This window comes from Tripterygium wilfordii, chromosome 11, assembly GCF_013401445.1.
Source record: "Tripterygium wilfordii isolate XIE 37 chromosome 11, ASM1340144v1, whole genome shotgun sequence".
Classification (NCBI taxonomy): Eukaryota; Viridiplantae; Streptophyta; class Magnoliopsida; order Celastrales; family Celastraceae; genus Tripterygium; species Tripterygium wilfordii.
The window spans coordinates 4,344,732-4,364,395 of NC_052242.1; the positions used below are offsets into that span (position 1 = coordinate 4,344,732).

Consider the following 19,664-nt stretch of genomic DNA (forward strand, 5'->3'; position numbering starts at 1 on the left):
CTTTTCCATAATTTCTTTTTCATTTTTTACCTACACAATTTATGGAATTCGCTCCTGTGTTGTTACTTGCTAGTCTCTTATTCATGAGAATGAGGAGCACCAACTCTTTTTTTCAGCCAAAACCAATCATAAAAAAAAAAATTTATTTTTATTTTTATTTTTGATTGGTTTTGGCTGAAAAAAAAAAGAGTTGAGCTTTAATGCTATAAGAAAAGTTGATTTCTCTTCATTTCGTCATTCTGAAATATTGGTGAACCCAAAAAAAAATCTATGATTAGAAACTTTTTTGGGTTAATACCACATTTGGCAACCGAAAGATAGTCGTAAAATTCTCAAAAACGGAAGACAAATGTCAAAATCACAGACATACACATGTGATGAAGAAAAAAAAGTTATATATTATCCATCTCAATAAAAATGTTAGAAATATAAATTCATTAATCAATAAATATTATAAGCAAAAAAGAAAAAAAGAAAAAATAGCGTAACCTAGCAGCTCCACAACATGACACCTCCAACTCCACCTCCACCGTCACCGCCCACGGTGGATCCCAACTACTACCATCACTATCCACAACGGCAACCACCACTGACGACAATCCTTGATAACCATTGACGCCCAATATCGCTGATCACCACTGATGCCAATTGTGGTATTAACCCAAACTTTTTCCATTCCATTTCATCATTATACTTCATTTGAAGGAATCTCAATTGGTGGGACTAAATTACTCATCAAGAAATCCAACTTGGAAATTAATGAACATGATGGTGCCGGTGATCCATTCTAGATTCGAAGACCTTATCGTTTGTGCGTACAAAATGTGATCAGTTGTGAGGGGTAGTGTAATATTGGGGAGGTCTACTCGATTGATAAGAGAGAAACCATGAAGAAAAGGTTGCGACCTTTGGATTAAGGAGGTTAATTTAATAAATCTAATAATATCAAAATACTCTTCTAATAAAACATCGACATGTGGCAATTGTCAAAGACCTAACACTGGGGATCACCTTGGTCTAACCAGGTGTCACCTTGGTAACTATTACCCCGATTATCATGAATACTGATATGGTCTAGTCGATAAATCATCCCACCATTAATGGGATGCGCACTTTCAGATCCCACGATCATAAAGGTGCAGTTACAACCGCAAAAGAGCTGTTACAATTGCATAACAATGGTTAAATCAAAAGCATAAAAAAGAGGACCTCCACTTAGGTAAAACTCTCTCACTTTTTCACTTTCTATTATTAGCTAAAGAGAAAGCTCTTATTACCGAGTAGTCTTTTTATTTTTTCCACATTACCGAACTGACTTGAGCATCAAAGTGTATCCCTTAGAAAAATCTCGGGGACCCCATAGTTCACTTTCATTATATGTTCAGAGAAGAACAGTATAAGAAGGTTCCTTATCTGATCAACTGAGACACTAGGAGACTCGAGAAGGCAGTTACCGATCAATCATCCGATTATGCTCATTATTAGTTTGGCGTCGTCTGTAGGAAGATGATAAGAATAACCTTTTTCAAAAACAACTCACTATGGTCAGAATAAGGAATACCCGAACAACTAACTCGGGGCCTAGTGCTCCCTAAGAAACAAAGCCTCAAAGGGAACATCCCAAACAGATTCAATCTAAGGCGCCAGTTACTCAGGGAAAATTTACTTTGTTGGCTCAACAAATGAATGTCATGATGGAAATGCTAACAACACAAAAATAATCTCATCATCAACCTCCATCGAACAGTTGCCCTAATGAGGTGGAAGATGCCCATTTCTGCTCTGATTATCGGAGGCATAATGTGCTAGAAAGCATGCATGAACTGGAGACCCGAGATAAGATCTCTTTAACAGATAAGGGGAATGAAGCCCCCCGAGCAGTTAACAAGGGAGATTTGGCGAAAGAGATTGAAGACATGGTGAACCGCAAGATTGTCGAGCTGAAGGATACAACTCTCATGAGTGCATTATGGGACAGCTCATTGGCACCTTAATCTATCGATGTTATTGGTGTCGAGATGCCTTTGAACTTTAAGGCCCCAACTTTGGAGAAGTATGATGGAAGAGCGACCCTTTTGATCATGTGATGAGATTCCGATCAGTAATAGAGTTCCGAGGAGCTAATGATGTTACATTGTGTAAAGGCTTCCCGACTTCTCTTCTCGGTGGAGCAAGAACTTGGTTTACAAATTTCCCCAATCACAGGGTTACCAGCTTTGGAGACTTATCCCAGAAATTCGTAACTCATTTCATGAGTGCTCAGAAGCTAAGAAAGACGAATCTCAATTTTATGAATATTCGACAAGGATGTGATGAATCACTTCGAGATTTCATTACAAGGTTCTCTCGAGAATGTCTTGATTTTCCTGATCTACAGGTGCCAGTTGCCATTGCGGCACTCATTCAAACTGTTCAGTATGAAGGTTTCTAGAACTCTTTGTCCAAATGAGCAGCTCGTGATATGAGGGAACTTTTAGCCAGAGCAGAGAAGTTTATTAACTCAGCCGAAGCTATAGGGGAGGTAAAGAATGTCAACCTGTTAGGCAGAAGAACCTCAATGAGTCTAGCCGAACAGAAAAGGAACGATCAAGAAGGAACCGAGCACGGGATGACAATAGGAAGAGAGAAGACAAAAAGACTAATCAACCTTCATGTGCGTACTAATCAGCAGCTATTGGGGTCCCTACATTATTGTTAATTTTCTTCTCTCACTTGTAAATTGAAGAAGTTTGGATTTTGTTGTTTGGTATTTGACTCAAAAAGATTGTGTGATTGTCAACCAAACCTTTATTATTATTTTAATTATTATTTTGTTTATTTTATGATGCTCAACCTTAATTTTAATTTAGAAATGTTTGAGCTCTCTTTGACTATCGTTTGTGCTACAATTATCATTTTGTATTTTGTTGGATTTATTTATTAAGTTAAAGAGTCGACTTGTTGTTTATTGTCTCAAAATATAATTAAGTATTCGGATCTTACTACTTGACAATGGTATATGTTTCTATCAAAATTATTATTATTAGTATGTATTGATACAATGATAAATATATGTATACACACATTATACCTTCACAAAAAAAAATAATGTTAAATGTCAAATTTATTTTTTTCATCAAACAAATAATGAAAAATATAATAGTGTTTTTGTCCAAACACTATAAATTACTTGTTTTTCCATGAAAAGTTAACTTTACGGAGTCATAAGAATCGCTTGCTATTAATCTGAGCCTTGGTGCTTAGAAATCGAATCCTCAAACCATAATCTATACAATAAAAAAGAAACAAATAATTAAACATTTAAACTTTGAATAGTTTCATTGTTTTTAACATTTAAATCTTATGGAGCATTATGATTCCACCCTTTACAAGATTGTTCTTATGGAGGGCAATTCATTATATTCTACCTACGAAAGCTTCTTTTTGCAGTTCAGACAGGTGCAAAAAATTCAATACCAACTATTCCTAATAGTGTCGCAGAGGTAGAAAATTACATCAACAGAATATATTCATTTCTTTGACCTCTTTAACAAAACTCTGGCAATTTCTTCAATCCCAGTCCAAAAGATGGGATGGTAGACGTCAAATTTACTTTTCAAATTTGTGGACTTTAGAGCAATGGGGTAGGACCGGTGATAAACAATGCAAATTTACTTTTCAAATTTGTTGACTTTATTGAAATGACATAAATGCACATTAAATCGGGCGAAAAGCTTGCTCAGCTACTCATTAGTCATCCCGTGTTTTAAATGAAACGACGTGCGTGGGAGACTAAAATTTGTTGAGTTTTAATCAAAATTACGAAACTGCCTTTTAGAGGATCTTTAAAACTTAAAATTTTTTTTTTAAATATCCTTAAGAACCTTAAAACTTTAACTAAATTTACGTTTTTGTTAAATAAACTTTAACCAACTTTTTAAATCTTTTTAAAAGTAATAAATGTATAGTATTCAGCCTAACGAATCTAATGTGTTATTTGTCAAAAAAAAAAAAACAAATTCAACATAAAAAGTATATGACAATTATAAATCGTTGAATATAAATCAAAAACATTCCTTATATTTTTTATGTTGAATTTGATTTTTTTTTCAAACAAAATATATATGGTTGGATTCGTAAAATTGATCAAATTTAAATATATTTTTTCAAAATTTTTAGAAAATATTTTTGAGCCCCATTAAAAGCTACACAGAGCCCCGGCACCTCTTAGTAACTACATGAATCACTAGTTAATGACTGAAATAATTACAATTAATGTCCCATTGTAGATTAATAGACTAATTAAATAAATATTAACATTGAAATAGTATTTAATTTTTATTCCATATACATACGTATATTAAGCGGGATAGGGGGCTGGAATTAGTCCAGCTAATTCCATCAAATCTCCACCATTCAATACATGATTGCATTGAATTTGACAATACCATACCCCACCATTCAATGATGTAGATTTGATGAAATTGATGGAATAATTCCCGCCAATTTTTTTTCATATTGGAAAAATCCAGGTATAATAGTCTTGAACTCTTCCAAGTATCTTTCCTCGTTACATAAGTCTCTTGCGCGTAAAACATGCTTACCTTGACTTAGCTTTTAAGTACGAATATCTTTGCCAAGACCAAGACCCCATTCCAAATCTTTATGATCTTTTAGTGCTAAGAGCACTTGCAATGGTGTTATTTTGTCTGGGCCAACAAATATGTATGAGGTTTTGTGTTTTGCTGATGTGGTTGTATTGGGTTTTGTGTTTTGCTGATGTGGCTGTATTTGGAGATGTGTTTTGCTGGTGTGGTTGTATTGGAAAATTGTGTTTTGGTGTAGTTTTATTGTGGACAATATGGAGGGAATGAGAATTTGTTGGCCTCCATGTTGGGTGGGAAGGAAAAATGTATAGGAATTTGTATTTTGCTAATGTGGATATATTGAGAGATGTGTTTTATTGATGTAGTTGTATTGAGATACGTGTTTGACTTGATTTTTTATGTAATAGAGATGAGACTCAATCTTGATTTTTGCTGGCCCAGTAAATTATTCCCATTACAATTGCTCTAACTCTTCCTATTTATATGGGTAGACACTGAAGTAGCAATATCACATACTTCACCCAGAAAGAAAACATACACAATGAAGCCTATTGCCTTCTCACTTTTTTTCCTTTCCATTTTTCTTTTGATTACTCTGTTTCTGATTGTTGCTTCTGACTCTACAGAAGAAGCACAAGCTCTTCTTAGGTGGAAAGCCAGTTTTCAAAACCATACTCAGCCTCTCTTGTCTTCATGGTCCATTCTCAATTCAACCAACGTGAGTCATTGTACTTGGTTCGGTGTCTCTTGCAACACTGCTGGAAGTATCACTGTCATTAACCTTACCAGTTGTGGCATACTTGGTACGCTCTATAACTTTTCATTCTCATCTTTTTCCAATCTCTCATCTTTTAATCTTAGCATGAATGCATTTCATGGTTTCATCCCTCCTGAACTCAATCATCTCTCCAACCTCATCCACCTTGATTTGTCGAGGAATCAGTTTTCAGGGCAAATCCCACCTACACTTGGCCAGCTAACTCATCTGGAGACTCTTGTGCTCAATGATAATCAACTAAACGGCTCAATTCCTCAAGAAATTGGTCATGAGCTAAAGTCCCTCATTGAGCTTCACCTGCACAATAATTTTCTAGGTGGATCCATTCCAACTTCTTTGGGTAATATGAGTCACCTGACTAATTTGAATCTCTACAATAATTCACTATCTGGTTCCATCCCACCAGAACTTGGTCAGCTCTCCAAGCTTGTCTACCTTGATTTGTCATTCAATAGACTTTCTGGGTCAATTCCACCAGCAATTGGCTTGTTGACTAATCTTAAGGCCCTTCAGTTACACCAAAATCAGTTGTCAGGGCAAATCCCACCTACACTCGGCCAGCTAACTAATCTGGTGACTCTTTTGCTCAGAGAGAATCAGTTGTCAGGGCAAATCCCGCCTATATTTGGCAAGCTAACTTATCTCGAGTCCCTTGCGCTCAGTACCAATCAACTAAATGGCTCAATTCCTCAAGAAATAGGTCATGAGCTAAAGTCCCTTAAAGTGGTTCTCATGGACAACAACTTTCTAGATGGATCCATTCCAACTTCTTTTGGAAATATGAGTCAGTTGACTAATTTGAATCTCGCCAATAATTCACTATCCGGTTCCATCCCACCAGAACTTGGTCAGCTCTCCAAGCTTGTCATCCTTCAGTTGTCATTCAATAGACTTTCCGGGTTAATTCCACCTGGAATTGGCTTGTTGACTAATCTTACGGCTCTTCACATACAAAACAATCAGTTGTCAGGGCAAATCCCAACTATACTCGGCCAGCTAACTCATCTTCAGTCTCTTGTGCTCAATGTTAATCAACTAGGTGGCACCATTCCAACTTCTTTGGGTAATATGAGTAACTTGAGTACCTTGAATCTCAACAGTAATTCACTATCCGGTTCCATCCCACTAGAACTTGATAAGCTCTCCAAGCTTGTCTACCTTGATTTGTCAATAAATAGACTTTCGGGGTTAATCCCACCTGGAATTGGCTTGTTGACTCAAGTTCGGATCCTTCAACTAAATCGAAATCAGCTAACTGGTTCCATTCCATGGGAAATAGGAAATATGAGCTCTGTTTATCAGCTAGATGTGAGCAATAATCAACTCAATGGTCAAATTCCGACCTCATTTGATGGTCTAAGAGGTCTCTATTATCTTTACCTATACAATAACACTCTATCTGGCACCATTCCTAAAGAGATTGGAAACTTGACAGGCCTTCTTCACTTGCAGTTGAGTAGTAATCAACTTAGTGGTTCACTTCCAGCTTCCCTTGGAAAGTTGAGCAGGTTAGAGAGATTGCATCTCAGTCGAAGTTTATATTCTGGGTCCATTCCTATAGAAATAGGAAACTTGACGAAGTTGACATCTCTTGCTTTGTTTGACAACCTGCTCACTGGTCACTTACCAGAAATTATTTGTAGCGGTAGATCACTCCAGCGTTTTAGCATAAGCAACAACGATTTGGTAAGCTCAGTACCCAAAGACATTAGAAACTGCACAAGCTTGACTAGAGTTCGTCTTCAAGAAAACCAACTAGAAGGAAATATAGATGCAGACTTTGGAGTCTATCCAAACTTGATCATTATTGATATAAGTCACAATCGATTTTCCGGAGAAATCTCACCTAAATGGGGTCTATGCTCACAATTAGACACTCTATGGATTGCCGGGAATAACATGAGCGGTAAGATACCTCCAGAGATTGGAAATTGGACTCAGTTATATCGTCTTGATTTTTCTATGAATCATTTGGTTGGGATGATCCCAAGGGAGTTGGGAAAGTTGACTAATTTGTTGAATTTGAGTTTGAACGGCAATCATTTTTCTGGTGATATTCCTCATGAGATTGGATCACTTACCAATCTCCAGATTCTCGACTTATCGGGGAACATATTGAGTTCTATGCCAGATAGCATTGGAGCTTTGTCCAAACTTCATTACTTGAATTTGAGCTGCAACAAATTCAGCCAAAGGATACCAATTCCAATTAGTGAATTAGTTCACCTTTCTGAACTTGATTTGAGTCATAACTTGCTTATCGGAGAAATACCAGCACAATTCATCAAGTTGCAAGACCTGGTAACTCTAAATCTCTCCTTCAATAATCTTTCGGGTCCTATTCCACACAACAAAGCATTTCAAAGTGCTCCGGCGGAAGCATTCCAAGGAAACAAAGGATTGTGTGGCAATGTGAGTGGATTGCAACCATGTCAACTGTCACATAAGGAAGATAAACATGGTACAACAAAGAGCCATAAGATTGTGTTTATAGTTGTGTTTCCTCTCTTAGGAGCACTTGCTATGGGCTTTGTGATAATTCTTGTGTTTTGTAATTTCCAAAGACGAAGGAAGGGTGACCCTGAGAACGACAAGCAATCAGTTACATTATCTATTTTTGATAGGGCAGTGAAATTTGAAGAGATCATGGAAGCAACCAACAATTTTGATGTCACGTACTGCATTGGGGAAGGGGGCCATGGAACTATCTATAAAGCCAACCTTCCATTAGGTGATATTGTAGCTGTCAAGAGATTTCACTGTTTACTTGACAATGGCACTTCAGCAGATCAAAAAGAGTTTTTCAATGAGGTCAAGGCATTAACAGAGATAAAGCATCGGAATATTGTGAAACTCCATGGCTTCTGCACACATTCAAAATACACATTCTTAGTCTATGATTATCTTCAGAGAGGTAGCCTGACCAAAATTCTCAGCAATGACGAGGAAGCGAAAGAATTGGATTGGTGTAGGAGGGTGAATGTCATCAAAGGTGTCTCGCACGCCTTGTCTTACATGCACCATGATTTGTCACTGCCAATCATTCATCGAGACATATCGAGCAAAAATATTTTGCTAGACCTGGACTATGAAGCTCATGTTTCTGACTTTGGCACCGCTAAGCTTCTCAGGTCAGAATCATCGAATTGGTCAACACTAGCTGGAACACATGGATACATTGCACCAGGTAAATTTACATACCTATGTTATATTGAAAATTTTAATGTATAGAATCATATTCACCATTTGTTCTAATTTGCAGAGCTTGCTTATACGATGAAGGTGACTGAAAAGTGTGATGTATATAGTTTTGGAGTGTTGACACTAGAAGTTCTGAAAGGGAGTCATCCAGGTGATATCATGTCAAGTGCATCATCTTCATCTTCATCTTCATCTACTACTCTACAAATTAAACTTAATGATTTGTTAGACCAACGCCTTTCACCTCCGCGGTACAAGGTTTTTGATAAACTGAACCGCATCATGGAGGTGGCCGTTTCATGCTTAGATGTGAATCCACAATGTAGGCCGCCCATGCAACTTGTTTCTAAGTTACTCTCCGACTGAATATTTGGAAGGTCATCGTGGCTTGTGAAAGGTTTTACTTCTATCTCGTATTTCATATGCCATATGTTGCTACTTTCTTCAATGTTAATGATTTTTCTTTCTTGTATGATAAAAGCCATAGGTTGCTATATATCCATATATACAAGTGACTTTCATTATTTAATGACACATCTCAATGCCTATCTAGCAGTTCATTAATAGTGTCTTGGCATATGTACAATATATGCATTTGAGGATGCAATAAATGTGCACCGTCTACCCAACAGATACTAAGTTTTTTTGAGGACCCTAGAGTATGGATTGGAAAAAACAAAGCTTTTGTTTAAGCATTTGTAGAAACTGTCAAGTTCGGGAGAGTGGAGTACTACCATGAATACTTTGTCAAGTCGGAGGGTGTCAACTGTCAATATAGATTGAGGAGAATTGGTTTGAAATGGATGTATTGTTGTTGGTACTGATTTTTACTGTTGGTTTGTGTTGATTTGTGCTTGAAGCTGCTGATGGAAACAAAGAAGAAACCTTACGCTCACTTATTGAGAAGGTAATTTGTGAATGTAGTTAATGAGGTAGAATTGATGTTTCAGCTTTCAGGTTATATAGTTTAATTATATTTTTAGATTCTTATGACTTGTGCTTTGAATCTCTGAACAGGTGGCTGCAGGAGGGTGAGGGTTTATCATGGCCTAAACTGATGAACGCTATGCAAACTTGAATTTTGCCTTTTGGAAGTATTGAAGTTTTGTTGTGTGGTTAAGAAAGCAAATTACGAGATTACTGGAATAACATGTAAGAACATCTCCAAATAGTATTTGAGCAATGAGTGATGAGTGACTATTTAATTAATAAAATCGTAAATTTACATGTGATGAACAAAATAATTGTAACTCCATCAATCCATTTCAAGTGAAGTTAGAAGTCACTGTTAGCCTATTTTGCATTGTTTGGAGATAAATTTTTGTCAAAATAAATAATTTGCTCCTCTCTAATATTCATATAGACTAAAGCCTAAACTTGGACCATCCTGGAAACGGGAAACAAATAAATCATACTTACATATCGTACTCACATAAGCATCTTACTTACATTTGCACAAGGTGTAAGGTTTGGCCTCAAAGAACCAAGCATCACTTTGTCAATGTTGTTGAAGACGACAAACAAATCAGTCCTCAGCATGCATGCAACATAGCAGGAAATTCCAGAGCTCCTACACTCGGAAACAAATAAATCTCAGACTTGCAAACATCATCGACCTATATTAAAAGCTTTAAGTATATAATATGACAGGGTGAATCATGCACACCCGATTATGGATTTCTTTCTCTCGTGTAGATGATACTCATGAATTTTGTAAACTATCCGTTATCCTTGTGCTTAGTTTGTTTCTTATCGTTGCCTTCGATTCTACTGAGGAAGCAAGTGCTCTTCTTAAGATTGATTCTACCTTAATTTGTCAACTAATAAACCATCAGCGCAAATTCTGCCTGCAATTGGCATGTTGTAGAAAAATCAGCTAAATAGTTTCATTCCTCTGGAAATAGGAAATTTGAAGTTTGATTTTGATCTAGCTAGATTTGAACAACAATCAACTCGGTGGGTCTAACAAATCTGCGTCTCACTTCTGCCCACCTATATAATAATACGATATCTGGTTCCATTCCAAAAGCCATTGGAAACTTGAAGTCTCTTGTCCAGTAGCCAAGGCATAGAAAATAGATGATATTATTAACAATTTTCTGTACTGCAAGAAGAGAGAGAGGGAGAGAAGGACCAATAACCTAATGAGAAGCTCGATGGAACAGAACTGAAATTAGGTTAGCCAAGATGAGATTTTCACTAATTACCTAATCGCGAGATGTTAAGCTGTCCGATGTCTCACATCGGTGTTCGTCGTCGGGGAAGCTTTGTTATCCTCTTTCAAACCTTAACCACCCATGGAAATGAATAGGGTAATGGCGGTGGAAGTTTGCAAAGGAAGATGGAAATAGGAAAACCAGAAAGTTTTGTATTCATAAAACTGCCAAACTCTATTACATTAATGAGTATTTAACTACTAAACTAGCCAATCAAGTAATGACAACTTTAGAGTTAGTTACAAGATTTGACATCGTTACACTAAACTCTCAATTACAACAAACTATCGTTAAGTCTATTAACAGAAACTTAACTAACTCTTGTAACCATAATACCATCCAGAGTCTTCCTTCGAGAGTGCCTTCTAACTCAGAATCTTCAACAATACCATTCACCAGTTGAAGCTTATCAAGTACCCCTCCTTTGAGCACAACCTTGTCCACAAGGTTACTACAATTCAATCAAGATACTAGAATACTTGCCAACCACAATCAAGTTACTATAAAGGAAATGTAGGATATTTGTTCTTGAAGTCACTGTGATCCTCCCAAGTAGCCTCTTCTACATTATGGCCCTCCCAATGAAGTAATAACTGCACACCAGCAACATTGCCCTTCTTGTAAACCCTCCTATCCAAAATAGCTAGAGGACTCTGCCGGACCAAACTAGTATCAGTCACTTTAGGTAGCAGAATGCTAGGTTGTATTGCTGCTCCTAAATGTTTTTTCAAGCAACACACATGGAATACAGGGTGAACTTTAGAACCCTCAGGTAATTTCAACCTACAAGCAACATAACCAATCCTGAACAAAACTTCATAAGGCCCATAAAATCTCAGTTGCAACTTTGTTGAATGAATGTGAGGATAAAGAAGGCAACTGATATGGAATGAGCATTAAGTAAACAAGATCTCCAACTGCAAACTCTCTCTCAGACCTATGTTTGTTGGCCTGATGCTGCATTCTTTCCAGAGCCAGATTAAGATTATGTCTTAACATATCCAACATGTTATCCCTTTCTAGCAAACATTTCTCCAACACATCTAGTTTAGCAGTTCCTAATTCATATGTAGTAACATGAGGAGGCTTACAGCCATATACCAATTCAAATGGTGTTGGCTTTGTAGCTGTATGGAAGGTAGTGTTGTAGCTCCACTCAGCCCAAGGGAGCCACTGCACCCATTGTCTTTGCTGTAAACTAGCAAAACACCTGAGATAGGTCTCCAAGCATCTGTTTACCACTTTTGTTTGACCATCACTCTGAGGATGGTAGCCTGAAGACATACATAACTTGGATCCCTGCAGATGGAAAAACTCCTTCCAAAAAGCATTGAGAAATATTGGATCCCTGTCACTGACAATAGTGACAGGCATGCCATGTAGTTTAAAAATGTGTTCAATGAATAAATGAGCAACCCCCACTGCTATATAAGGATGAGATAATGCTATAAAGTGGCTATATTTTGTAAGTCTATCCACTACTACCATCACCATTGATTTTCCTTTGCAATTAGGCAAAGCTGTTATGAAATCCATGCTGATATCTTGCCATATTTTCTTAGGAATATAGGCAATGGTTGCAAGAATCCAGGAGGAGAAACAGTCTCATACTTATGCTGTTGGCAAATTGGACAGGTAGCTACCATATCCTTTATATCTTTCTTCATGCCTAACCAGTAAAAGCCCCTTTTTATTCTTTGATAAGTCTTCAAACCCTAGGATAACCAGCTTTGGAGTAGCATGGAACTCTTGGAATAACTTCTCTCTCCAATTAGATGTAGGACTGATTACAATCCGAGATTTATATTTCAGGAAACCATTATCCACAATCTAAGAAGACTGCTGTCCAGAATCAACTGAAGTCCTTATTTCTTTCATCTTCTCCAAAATCCACTCATCTTGTTCTATATGTCTCCTCAAGTCATCCATCCAACCAAAATATGGATAAGAAATAGCTTTACACTCCACAATAGATTGATCAACAGGTTGTTCTTGCAAGAGTGATGCACCATGCACCCTAGATAGAGCATCAGCAGCTATATTCTCATGGCCATGCTTGAATTGAATCTCATAATCATAACCCAACAATTTAATCACCCATTTTTCCTGAAAAGGATTAGTTGCTCTTTGATTCAAAAAATACTTAAGACTGTCATGATCAGTTCTAATGATAAAATGTCTCCCCTGAAGGTAGTTTTGCCATTTTCTTACTGCAGTAACTATAGCCATCATTTCCTTCTCATATGTAGAGAGTGACTGATTCCTTGGTCCTAAAGAATGACTTAGGAAAGCAATAAGGCTCCCTTTTTGCTGTAACACAGTTCCAATACCCCCTCCTGAAACATCACACTCCAATTCAAAAGTAGTAGAAAAGTCAGGAGAGGCAAGTACCTGAGGTGAAATCATAAGTTTTTTTAGCTGCTCAAAAACTTCTTTGGCCATATTAGTCCACTGGAAAGCACCCTTCTTGGTCAACTGATATAGAGGTTGACAAATTTTCCCATAACCTGGAATAAATTTTCTATAATACCCAGTTAACCCAAAAAACTTCTAAAATCCTTAAGAGTGGCAGGAATAGGCCAAGAAATAATTGACTGAATCTTAGTAGGATCAGCTGAAACTCCTTCCTCTGGAAACAATATGGCCTAAGTATTCCACAGTAGGTTGGTCAAAAGTGCACTTTTGTCTCTTCACTAGGAGCTGATTCTGTTCAAGTATATCAAAAGCTTGTTTGACATGCTGTAAATGAAGTTTCCAGCTGGAACTATCCATTTGGCTGATTGCTTGCCATAATAACATCTTTCATTCTTCGTTGATGTCGGAATGAAATGTGGGATCGTGGGCTTTATTTTAAGCGTGTGTATGAAACAGCCCATGAACAATGGGTCTTAATGATTGGGCGTGGACTCCATCTGTTTGGTGTCAGGAGTTACCCCACTCAAACCATTTTGAGAATCAAATAAGATTCCTTGTACTGTGACAGACAGAGAAAAAAAATTTGCTATTTAACACCTCAAATCAATATATTTTGCATTTGTCTGATCCCATCTGACTGACGAGAGATGGCTCGATTAGTAATCAAGACATATGTGTTCAATGTTCGATTTTAATCGCAAACATATTTTTCTATGGTATATAAAAAAAAATTATTCATCTGGCTAATTGCAATATCTTTCATTTTTCTTTGGTGTTTGGAATGAAATGTGAGCTTGGAAGGGAGAGAGCTTTTAATGAAAGCATGTGTGTATGAAACGGCCATGAAGTTTGTGGACTCCATCTATTTGGTATCAGGAGTTAATCCAGTCAAACAATTTTAAAATCTCAATTTCGCCTAAAATGAATTATGAACACAATCGTAAAAATCGCCAAGGTATTAGATTCAATTTGTATTTTAAAAAGAAAACTACAAAAAAAAATTCATCGAAAACCAATAAATAGAAACTCAAGAGCACATCAAATAACTTAGGAACATGAGTTAAATGCCATAATGTAGAAACTCAAGTATCCGTTAAGTAAACAATTAACTCAAACAAAAACTCACAAACTAAGAACTCAAAAATATATGAAGTATATTATGAACTGAACTTTAACAGCCACAAGGTGTCAAAAGTAATTTTGATCTTAAATTAAAAATTTTCATCCAAAACCAATGTTCGTAAAAGCCGATAGGATACTCACGAGCAATTCAAAGTGTTCAAATAACTTAGGAACTCGAATTAAATGTCACAAGGCAGGAACCCAAGTATCCATCAAATAAACAAGTAACTCGAGCAATAACCCACAAGATAAGAACTGGATTATGCTTGAAGTCAATTATGAACTCAAACGCAAAAGCCGCGAGGTGCCAGATGCAATTTAATTTTTATTTAACTAAGAAACAGTGATTCTTTCTCGGTATTTTCCTTGGAGCTATATTCCTGATTACATGCACTACATAAGATTTCACATGCAATGCACTACCAAATCGCATGATACATTGTATCACTGATGAGCTATAGAAAGAGACCTGTGTATTTGAGTCCCGCATACTCTCTGTTGCCTTCACATTATAACAGAAAGCTTGTTCTTCAGTATGTTCAATTGACACATTTGAAAATTTATATAATACACAAAACAAAAGTCTCAAGACATCCACTGTTTTTAGAGTCATAATGTCTAAAGCACACAGTCATCGTCCAAAAATGTCGACAAATATTATTCCAAGCTCAGCATGCTTGCCTTCTTTGTTGCATTCGCAGTCAACATCAAGATCAATCACTTTTTACTATAAACGTTCATAATCATGCATGTAATACAAGTATGTATCTCAATATTAAGAACTATATGAGTTTCCAGGAATTCCAACCGTGGTGACAGGATTTACAGAATGATGACTTTTTTTAAAGGAGAACTTCATTTCTCATTTCAGTGCGCTTGAATTCCTTGGCGCTACTAATGATGCCTTTGTTTTCACTTTTCAGGAGCAGTTACATGTGCTTATCAAAGGTACAACAAATTTACATCCCCTTGCACATTACATGACAAGTCGGGTTCGAAAGAAAAAGAAAAACAATCACAAGTACTAAAAGAAATCAATCTCTAAATAATTACCTGAGGGTTTGACATCTATTCCTGGCACCTCGTTAGTTGCGGGTGCTTTTGGTGTGTCGGGTTTTGGAGAGAAATCCAACACAACCGGTTTTGGTACCTCCGGCGGATTTGTACAGCGAATGAGTGCCCAGTTCACATTCTGAAAGAATGGGTGCTGTTTCACTTCAGTAGCTCCACGTCTATAAGCTAGCCGATGTTGTGGTTCTTTCACAAGTAAACCTCTTATCAAGTCCCGAGCAGCAAAGCTCACAGTTGGATGTTCTGGAAAGTTCAGAGACTGACCAACCACGTTAAAGAGAGTAGCGCGGTTTCCTCCTCCTTTGAAAGGAGTTTTACCGAACAAGAGCTCATAGAGAAAGATCCCAAACGTCCACCAATCTACAGCACTTCCATGACCTTCACCTTTAATGATTTCAGGTGCTAAGTACTCGTGTGTACCCACAAAGGACATTGATCTGGCATTAGTAGGTTCGGCAATGAGCTCGGGAAGAGGGCTCACTTGATGGTAGATCTCATTCTTTGGTTTGTTCTTTTTCCCTTTCTTAGGCTTGCCAGATAAGAAGCGTGGGACAAAACATGATGGTTGAATGCAATCCGGCTGTATTATGCAACTAGGTTCAACACAAGCAGGCTGCACACAGTATCCCGATTTTTTTGGCTCCAAGCTTGAGTTTGATGATTTGACTAGAGTGGGGCAGACAGCACATCTTAGAGATAGGTCAAAATCTGAAAGCATTATGTGCCCATCTTCCCTCACCAAAACGTTCTCGGGCTTCAAGTCTCTGTAGATGATCCCAAGCATATGCAAATACTCCAAAGCAAGGAGAACTTCAGCTACATAAAACCTGCATATGTAGAGGACTAAATTATAGCACCACATCTGATACATATGAATTCTTTTGTTTCATTTGCAAGACATATCAAATGACACATTAGTGAAAACACGAATATGACTCCAACAGGATATAAGGATGCAATTCTTATCCAAAATCATTCACTTCTACTTGTTTTGATTACTTTACAGACTTTAAAACTGGATTTGTGGCAATTTATTGTACAAAGCCTTTAACATTATATCACATATAACAGATTCTATGTATATAAAGAGGATCAGCACATTGAACTTAGCAATTGATAACCGTGCCAATTGAAAATCCCAAGTATGTGGAAGGAAAGAAGACAACGCAGTTGTCTTCACTCTGCAACAAGTACTACATAAGGTATGAATCATCCCAATGAAGGGTTATAAGAGCAAATCACATACGGGTCCAAGGCTAGCTGACAAATCTTAGAATTGCATATCAAAGGTAACACAAACTGGACACAAAAGTGGTACACCATTTTCAAATGGTGGCATGACTAATTTAAGTAGGAAAGCTCTTCAAATACATGAGAAGGAATGCTAACAAAAGTACCATATTACGAAAAGGTAGAAATACCAAGTTACAATATGAAAACGTTCCAGTTGACTCAAGAGATTTAATTTATTAAGGCAAAGTGCAGTTAACTACTACATCATATAACTTGATTTCCAAAAGGCTCGGAAACAAAAGATGACTCTGATTCAACACTATGCACAAAATAAGTTATCCAGAAATCACAATAAAATAGTGTGAATACGGAAGACTGCTGAGTCCCTCAAGATCCTACGCAGAAGATTTCTTCTAGACAAACTTAACTGAAACTTGCATTAAAACCAAAATATTGTCTTTTCTCAAACTCCTCTATGGTTATAATGTTACTTTAAGGGTTATAATGTTACTTTAAGTGATCAAGATAGTAAAATTTTATTTCAAACGATGAAGAATTATATTGCACATCAAGAACAACACAGTTGACAGTTTGTTCGCAGCTAAACATAATGACCAAATTCATGGAAAAACAAAGGAAAGGAGAAAAAGGCTAAGGGATTCCTAACCGTGCAGCATGCTCTGGAAAATACTTCCCGTACTGTCTTTGCCTGAGTGCATGTAAGTCCCCCCCAGGACAGTATTCCATCACTAGGCAAGATGACTTCTCTGTCTCAAAGTGTGAATACAAAGTTGGCAGGAATGGATGATCCAGGGATTGCAATATCTCTCTTTCGGTTTGGGCCCTAAGTACCTTCTTTCTACTTGCCAGGGCCGCCTTATCCATAACTTTCATTGCAAAATAAGTTCTAGTGCCTGTCAACTCTGACAGATAAACACTCCCAATATCTCCACATCCCAAACTCGTCAACAATCTGAAGTGCTTTAATTCCAGCACACCCACATGAGTTCTGGCAGCCTGAATCGCTTCCCATCTTATATCATTCACTTTATGAGGCTTGTACATGGCACTGCTTAAACTGCTAGAGCTGCTTTCATCGCTAAGGTCACTACCAGTGCTTCCTCTATAGATGCTCGTTTTCCTGCTGTCGATATCACAAGAGTAACTAGCTTCACCACTTTCACCAGACTTTTCGATGCCACTCTCACATTCGCTTACCTCTGTGTTAGTGAAACTCTGTTTGGCTTCGGCATATAGAGTTGCAGTACAGACACTATTTGAAGGACTTGGACACAAGTTTATTGTTGGCTGAGATGCCAAAAGGCTGTTCAACTGCTCGATACCTCCTTGACATGGGCCCGAGACAATACTTTCTGATTCCAGCATGCTAACAAAACTCGCATTCTCAGGATCATCAACAGGTTGCTTGATACAGGATCTGGTTTCAACCATCAGCACCTTCTTCCGCGAAGAAGTTTCTGCTGCTTTATTATAGACATCATTTGCGCTCACACATTCTGATTTCCCCTTATTTGAATTGTAAAAATGCTTTGCCATATTGGGTAACTCCTCCTTCTGCATACCATTGTGGGTTGCTTTACGCATATGCTTATGGTTGACTGCAGATCCATTCAGAAGGCGAACTGAATTCACTCCATGATTGTGACCAGCTGAATAGGATGAGCTAGAAGGCACTTCATTTCTACATTGTTTCGGAGATGCCAGCCGAGATGATGTAGGGGTCCCAGAAGTGGAAGGAGGGTTACTGGCTACCGTAGATGCAGAAAGTTGAGTCTGCAATGAAGATTTAACTCCAGCAACGAGTGACTCCATCTAGGAATTCAACACCAGCACTGCCAACCAAAATCCAACTAAGTACAGCCATTTTGGGCAGCTATTATCGATAGCCCCTATACCAAACCATTAATTAAAAAATCTTCCTACATAAATGTCTAGATACGATCAAAGAACAGTTACAATAACCAGGCTTTTGAAACTTCGAACAAGGCCGTGAATTTAAAGGACAATCAAATTCAAACAAATCAAAAATTCACTGAATCTGCTAAGATCCATTACAGGGACCATAATCAACAAATAAACGCCCAAGACACTTCAAGAAACCTACAAACATATGAACCGTCATTCACAACCAAATGAATGTCAGTATCTAATCCTTCAAAACATCGCAAAGACTAAAGATTCTCAAAAATCCTACAAAACCCAATACTTCACGTTTGCTTCTCCAATACATTAAAGAAAATAAACTAAAAAATCAGATAACACAAAGATTTCAAATCCCAAATTGATTTTGTTCTCAGACAATCGCACACACAGTGACTGAGAAACAAAGCAAACTGAACAAACCCAGAAAAGGAAAAACCTCAACGAGAAGAAAAACGAGTGAAAATGTGACATTGACAAAGAAGCAAATAATTAAAATAGTACCTAATCAGAGATGGCATTGCAGAGCAAGCAAAGTCTCATGACTGGACACCTCACCAAGAGAGAAAGAGAAACAACTTTTTTCCGTAAAGCTGTTGTAGATGTTGAGTCATTGAGTGGTGTCCCTTGCCTTTCCGGTTCTCCGAAGAGCTCTTCAGATCCGATCGAAACAAGAAAGAAAACAAAGAAAAAAAATTGATAATCGAAGGATTAGATTATATTTATTTATTTGTGTATAATTTTTGTCTTCCTAGTGAAAAGTTAAATCCTGTTATCTTTCGCCCGAGGATTAACAGACAAAACAAAGCCAACTTCACAAGAAAAACCGTATTTCACTATTTTCTTGTGGAAAACGGAAAATGTCAAGTGGGTATCCATTATCGTGTTTTTTGACATTTAGGTCAAATAAAAAATACATCCATATAAAAGTAACCGTTGAATATCTAATTATTTTTCTACCCCTTATCATTCTTTCTCCCAAAAATATTTCGCGTTTCTTTCTTCCTCCTCCAATATCTTCTACATCTTTCTTTCTTCTGCCTCCTTTCTTCTTCATCTCTTACATGACTTTCATTCAGGATTTTCTTAAATTTATGAGTG

At 37.3% G+C, this 19,664-nt stretch overlaps 2 protein-coding genes and 1 long non-coding RNA gene across 6 annotated transcripts; 1 reads left to right on the plus strand and 2 right to left on the minus strand.

The window, feature by feature from the left end:
* The first annotated feature begins 5,063 nt into the window (after nucleotides 1-5,063).
* Nucleotides 5,064-9,861, plus strand: LOC120009680 (probable leucine-rich repeat receptor-like protein kinase At1g35710). Of its 3 annotated transcripts, XR_005470728.1 has the most exons (4): nucleotides 5,064-8,551; nucleotides 8,627-8,962; nucleotides 9,426-9,472; nucleotides 9,583-9,861. XR_005470728.1 is itself a non-coding variant. In XM_038860355.1 (2 exons), the coding sequence occupies exons 1-2, from the start codon at nucleotides 5,128-5,130 to the stop codon at nucleotides 8,929-8,931; spliced, it is 3,729 nt and encodes a 1,242-aa protein (XP_038716283.1). In that variant the 5' UTR covers nucleotides 5,064-5,127; the 3' UTR covers nucleotides 8,932-9,861. The 3 variants fall into 3 exon arrangements, 1 of the variants encoding a protein (XP_038716283.1); XR_005470727.1 differs by having other exon boundaries at nucleotides 8,627-9,472; XM_038860355.1 differs by having other exon boundaries at nucleotides 8,627-9,861.
* Nucleotides 9,807-10,841, minus strand: LOC120009681. Its single transcript, XR_005470729.1, has 2 exons — nucleotides 10,773-10,841; nucleotides 9,807-10,135 (listed from the first exon to the last, which is right to left on the minus strand). It is a non-coding gene; the product is annotated as an uncharacterized LOC120009681 (long non-coding RNA).
* Nucleotides 10,842-14,955: 4,114 nt separating this feature from the next.
* Nucleotides 14,956-19,350, minus strand: LOC120009648 (protein kinase PVPK-1-like). Of its 2 annotated transcripts, XM_038860306.1 has the most exons (3): nucleotides 19,068-19,350; nucleotides 17,290-18,475; nucleotides 15,343-16,216 (listed from the first exon to the last, which is right to left on the minus strand). In XM_038860306.1, exons 2-3 carry the CDS (start codon nucleotides 18,453-18,455, stop codon nucleotides 15,343-15,345), a joined length of 2,040 nt encoding a protein of 679 aa, XP_038716234.1. In that variant the 5' UTR covers nucleotides 18,456-18,475; nucleotides 19,068-19,350. The 2 variants fall into 2 exon arrangements, with proteins under 2 accessions (XP_038716235.1, XP_038716234.1); XM_038860307.1 differs by lacking the exon at nucleotides 19,068-19,350 and having other exon boundaries at nucleotides 14,956-16,216; nucleotides 17,290-18,455.
* Nucleotides 19,351-19,664: the final 314 nt, after the last annotated feature.